This window comes from Oncorhynchus kisutch, unplaced genomic scaffold (assembly GCF_002021735.2).
Source record: "Oncorhynchus kisutch isolate 150728-3 unplaced genomic scaffold, Okis_V2 scaffold941, whole genome shotgun sequence".
Lineage (NCBI taxonomy): Eukaryota > Metazoa > Chordata > Actinopteri > Salmoniformes > Salmonidae > Oncorhynchus > Oncorhynchus kisutch.
The window spans coordinates 111,941-117,940 of record NW_022262886.1 but is presented as its reverse complement, the minus strand read 5'-3'; the positions used below and the strand labels follow the sequence as shown (position 1 = coordinate 117,940).

The window sequence follows — 6,000 nt, the reverse complement described above, 5'->3', positions numbered from 1 at the left end:
CCAGCCTCCACTGTTCAACATATCCTACATAACAACATCTACTCCCTCAGCTGCAGCAAATAGTGAACTACCAGGACCAGCCTATCCTGTTTGTCTTAGCTGTCATATCTTACGGGCCACGGGCCATGAGGTCATAGCAGGGAGATATACTACACTGTCACACACACACACACAGCTGGTGTTAGATATACTACACTGTCTCACACACACACACACACACACACACAGCTGGTGTTAGATATACTACACTGACTGTCGACGACCTCCTAAACAGGACGCATCCTGGCGTTGCCATAGTGTTCCCAGCAGGATCAGGTTACCTGTTGGAATGCAGATGTTGATGTCGGACAACGTTGACAAGTTGCTTCCCCATGTGAAGAATCCACCGTTCACCTGAACAGGATACAGTGGGATCAGGCTGACAGAAAAGCATTAGACATGGAGCCTATATGACATGGAGCCTACCTGACATGGAGCCTACATGACATGGAGCCTACATGACATGGAGCCTACATGACATGGAGCCTACATGACATGGAGCCTACTGACATGGAGCCTACATGACATGGAGCCTACATGACATGGAGCCTACATGACATGGAGCTACATGACATGGAGCCTACATGACATGGAGCCTACCTGACATGGAGCCTACATGACATGGAGCCTACATGACATGGAGCCTACCTGACATGGAGCCTACCTGACATGGAGCCTACATGACATGGAGCCTACCTGACATGGAGCCTACCTGACATGGAGCCTACATGACATGGAGCCTACATGACATGGAGCCTACCTGACATGGAGCCTACATGACATGGAGCCTACCTGACATGGAGCCTACATGACATGGAGCCTACCTGACATGGAGCCTACCTGACATGGAGCCTACATGACATGGAGCCTACCTGACATGGAGCCTACATGACATGGAGCCTACCTGACATGGAGCCTACCTGACATGGAGCCTACATGACATGGAGCCTACCTGACATGGAGCCTACATGACATGGAGCCTACCTGACATGGAGCCTACATGACATGGAGCCTACTGACATGGAGCCTACATGACATGGAGCCTACATGACATGGAGCCTACCTGACATGGAGCCTACATGACATGGAGCCTACCTGACATGGAGCCTACCTGACATGGAGCCTACCTGACATGGAGCCTACATGACATGGAGCCTACATGACATGGAGCCTACATGACATGGAGCCTACATGACATGGAGCCTACATGTTATAGTCTGCAGCTGGTGGTTTAGATACGTTTAGAAATAATGAACCATTTAGGTCTTTAAGGCAAATATAATAGCATGTTTACATAGTTATGTTGTGTTTTATGTCTTGTCCGATTCTACTGTTTATTATAGCCAGTAATCCCCCTCCCTTCCATCCCCTACAGCAAAACACACAAGATCTGAGATTCAGTGACGCAGAACTAATAAATACAAGTTGAAAATGAAAGACAGACGTCTTATTACCGCTGAGAAAAGAGACTTGGTAAATTAAGTTTGTAAATAGACAGAGCGGATGTTACGGGGGTGAGGACCAGAGGGGATGGGGAGTCTTGAAAGGAGGAGGGATAGGGGTATAGGGGTAGAGAGAGGGGGTAGAGAGGGAGTGGAGGAAGATAGGGGTAGAGAGAGGAAGAGAGGGAGTGGAGGAAGATAGGGGGATAGAGAGAGAAGAGAGGGAGTGGAGGAGATAGGGGAGAGAGAGATAGAGAGAGTAGAGAGAGAGTAGTGAGGGAGAGTAGAGGGGGAGAGAGAGGGGTAGAGAGAGGTAGAGAGGGAGTGGAGAAGATGGGGGTATAGAGAGTAGAGAGGGAGGGAGTGGAGGAAGAGATGGGTAAGAGGGTAGAGAGGGAGTGGAAGATGGGGTAGAGAGAGGTAGAGAGGGAGTGGAGGAAGATAGGGGTAGGAGAGGTAGAGAGAGGTAGAGAGGGAGTGGAGGAAGATATGGGTAGAGAGAGGTAGAGAGGGAGTGGAGGAAGATAGGGGTAGAGAGAGGTAGAGAGGGAGTGGAGGAAGATATGGGGTAGAGAGAGGTAGAGAGGGAGTGGAGGAAGATAGGGGTAGAGAGAGGTAGAGAGGGAGTGGAGGAAGATATGGGTAGAGAGAGGTAGAGAGGGAGTGGAGGAAGATATGGGTAGAGGGAGATAGAGAGGGAGTGGAGGAGATATGGGTAGAGAGAGGTAGAGAGGGAGTGGAGGAAGATGGGGTAGAGAGGTAGAGAGGGAGTGGAGGAGAGATATGGGGGTAGAGAGAGGTAGAGAGGGAGTGGAGGAGAGGAAGATATGGGTAGAGAGAGAGAGTAGAGAGGGAGTGGAGGAAGATATGGGTAGAGGGAGATAGAGAGGGAGTGGAGGAGAAGGGGTAGAGAGAGGTAGAGAGGGAGTGGAAGATAGGGGTAGAGAGAGGTAGAGAGGGAGTGGAGGAAGATATGGGTAGAGAGAGTAGAGAGGGAGTGGAGGAGAGAGGAGGAAGATATGGAGTAGAGGGAGATGGAGAGAGAGGAGTGGAGGAAGATATGGGTGAGGAGGAGGGGTAGAGAGGGAGTGGAGGAGGGAGGAAGATAGGGGTAGAGAGAGGTAGAGAGGGAGTGGAGGGGGTATGCTGGGAGGCAGAGATGGGGTGATAAGATGGAAGGAAGAGAGAGGGAGGAATAAGAGGGAGAGAGAATGGTTGACGAGACAGAGCGGAAGACAGAGAGAAGGGGTGATGGGATACAGAGAGGAAGACAAAGAGAAGGGGTGATGGGAGGTGATGGGAGACAGAGAGGAAGACAGAGAGAAGGGGTGATGGGAAACAGAGAGGAAGACAGAGAGAAGGGGTGATGGGATACAGAGAGGAAGACAAAGAGAAGGGGTGATGATGGAGACAGAGAGGAAGACAGAGAGAAGGGGTGATGGGAGACAGAGAGGAAGACAAAGAGAAGCGGTGATGGGGAGACAGAGAGGAAGACAGAGAGAAGGGGTGATGGGAGACAGAGAGGAAGACAGAGAGAAGGGGTGATGGGAGACAGAGAGGAAGACAGAGAGAAGGGGTGATGGGAGACAGAGAGGAAGACAGAGAGAGGGGTGAGGGGTGATGGGAGACAGAGAGGAGGGTAGAGAGAGGCAGAGAGAAGGGGTAATGGGAGACAGTGAGGAGGGTAGAGAGAGGAGAGAGAAGGGAGGGAGAAGGGGTGTGGGAGACAGTGAGGAAGGTAGAGAGAGGCAGAGAGAAGGGGTGATGGGAGACAGAGAGGAAGACAGAGAGAAGGGGTGATGGGAGACAGAGAGGAGGGTAGAGAGAGGCAGAGAGAAGGGGTGATGGGGGAGACAGAGAGGGGGTAGAGAGAGGCAGAGAGAAGGGGTGATGGGAGACAGAGAGGGGGGTAGAGAGAGGCAGAGAGAAGGGGTGATGGGAGACAGAGAGGGGGGTAGAAAGAGGCAGAGAGAAGGGGTGATGGGAGACAGAGAGGGGGGTAGAGAGAGGCAGAGAGAAGGGGTGATGGGAGACAGAGAGGAGGGTAGAGAGAGGCAGAGAGAAGGGGTGATGGGAGACAGAGAGGAGGGTAGAGAGAGGCAGAGAGAAGGGGTGATGGGAGACAGTGAGATAGGTAGAGAGAGAAAGTGGGTGAGATGAGAGAGGAGATTTGTCTGGTTCACACACAGCAGCCCATCCATTCGACCCTCCTGCTGCCCCCAAGCTCATTAACAGACTGCCTACAATAATGCTGTGGGTCCACAGGGACAGCAACAGGATGTGGACCCCAAAGAGACCAGAACAGGGGCTGAGAACATGTCAGTTAATGAGGGTTCTCTGTTCTCATGAGAATCCCCTGCCTCTGACTCATTATGTGGGTCCTGAGAGTTTAAACTGTCGGTAAATGTTGACATCTCCTCAGGGTGTGTTTCACACAATGGACAGGCCAAGAGATGAAACATCTGCTGTGAGAGATAGACAGTGGTAACATCTGCTGTGAGAGATAGACAGTGGTAACATCTGCTGTGAGAGATAGACAGTGGTAACATCTGCTGTGAGAGATAGACAGTGGTAATATCTGCTGTGAGAGATAGACAGTGGTAACATCTGCTGTGAGAGATAGACAGTGGTAACATCTGCTGTGAGAGATAGACAGTGGTAACATCCGTGGTGTCACGTGTTACTAGAGTGAATGACCCGGGTGGATGTGACAAAAAGGCCAGTTTAAAGGTTTGAGGACAACTGTCAGACTCCAGCTCAGAAGCCTCTGTGTGTCTACGTGTCTACGTGCGTGACGAGGCTGCACATGTACATGAGCTACAGCTTGTCTGTGAGTTGATAGCCTACGTGTCTGTTCCTGTGTCCGTGCATGCAGTCAGCGAGTGTGTGCGGTGCTGTGTGTGTCACAGGTCCTGAGAAGAAGGCCAATGAGCATGTTGAGGTGTTGAACTTTGACCCCTGACCTTGACAGCCACGTCCTCAGTCTCGTTGGGTCGCAGTGGTCTGCGTGCTGGCTGCTCATAGTTGTCCATCTGGTAGAGCAGGGGCTGCTTCTGTTTATAGCCTTGGTCTGGAGAGAGAGAGGTAGGGGGGAGAGTGGGGAGGGAGAGGGGAGAGGGAGGGAGAGGGAGAGAGGAAAGGGAGGGAGAGAGAGAGGCAGGGAGGGATAGAATGAAAGACAGAAATGGGGAGAGGGAGATGAAGGGAGGGAGAGGGGAGAGGGAGGGAGAGAGAGGAGGAGAGGAGGGAGGGAGAGAGGCAGGGGGGGATGGGGAGGGAGAGGGGAGAGGGAGGCAGGGGGGGATGGGGAGGGAGAGGGGAGAGGGAGGAGAGGGAGGGAGAGGAGAGGGAAGGGAGGGATAGAATGAAAGACAGAATGGGGAGAGGGAGATGAAGGGAGGGTGAGGGGGGAGGAGAGAGAGGGAGGGAAGGGGATGAGGAGGGAGAGGGGAGAGGGAGGGAGAGAAAGGGAGGGAGGGAGAGGGGAGAGGAAGGGAGGGAGAGGGGGAGAGAGAGAGAGGGGAGGGAAGGGGATGGGGGGGGAGGGGGAAGAGGGAGGGAGAGAAAGGGAGGGAGAGAGGGATAGGGGAGAGGGAAGGGAGGGAGAGGGGGGAGAGAGAGAGGGAGGGGGGGATGGGGAGGGAGAGGGGAGAGGGAGAGAGGGAGAGGGGAGAGGAAGGGAGGGAGAGGGGGGAGAGAGAGAGGGAGGGAAGGGGATGAGGAGGGAGAGGGGAGAGGGAGGGAGAGAAGGGAGGGAGGGAGAGGGGAGAGGAAGGGAGGGAGAGGGGGAGAGAGAGAGAGGGAGGGAAGGGGATGGGGGGGGAGGGGAGAGGGAGGGAGAGAAAGGGAGGGAGAGAGGATAGGGGAGAGGAAGGGAGGGAGAGGGGGGAGAGAGAGAGGGAGGGGGGGATGGGGAGGGAGAGGGGAGAGGGAGAGAGGGAGAGGGGAGAGGAAGGGAGGGAGAGGGGGGAGAGAGAGAGGGAGGGAGGGGTAGAATGAAAGACAGAAATGGGAGAGGAGATGAAGGGAGGGTGAGAAAACAGAAAGAGAGAGATTGCATTCAGTGATAAACTTGGCCCCTCATCCGCTGTAACCTCCAGGGAGGACCCCCTCTCAGGCCCTGACTGAGACTGTCCCCAGAGGGAGCTTCTTATCCCCTACCCCTCATCCCCAAGACATCCCTCCCTCCCTCCTTCCTCCCTCCTTCAGCCCTAAACAAATGGCTCCTCCATCTCACACTAACCCCTCCGCCACTCGGTCTCGGTCTCCCTCCACTCCTTCTGAGGAGTCCAACACAGAAATAAACCTGTCAAAGTCCAGAGAACAGCTGAAGACATGACGAGACTGGCAGCAACCAGCAACTTAACAACTCCTGGTTGAGATTCCCCATGAAACACTGCTGCTAGATTGGCACGGTGTGTAGTTACAGTTCCTCCTTCTACAGAGACCAGATCTGCTCTGGTCAAACAGACACTTTCTCTGCAGTTCCACCAACAGCTTGAAGTTAGAAACACGTTGG

General features: G+C 53.7%; 1 protein-coding gene across 1 annotated transcript in view; it reads right to left on the bottom strand.

The window, feature by feature from the left end:
• Positions 1-309: 309 nt before the first annotated feature.
• LOC109881574 (ATP-binding cassette sub-family C member 9) overlaps positions 310-6,000 on the bottom strand; it is a 28,270-nt gene continuing 22,579 nt past the window's right edge. The window contains exons 16-17 of the mRNA XM_031817140.1: positions 4,445-4,551; positions 310-393 (exon numbers count right to left, since the gene is read on the bottom strand). Of these exons, the coding sequence (XP_031673000.1) occupies positions 390-393; positions 4,445-4,551 (111 nt within the window). The 3' untranslated portion in view covers positions 310-389. The remainder of the gene's footprint in view (positions 394-4,444; positions 4,552-6,000) is intronic.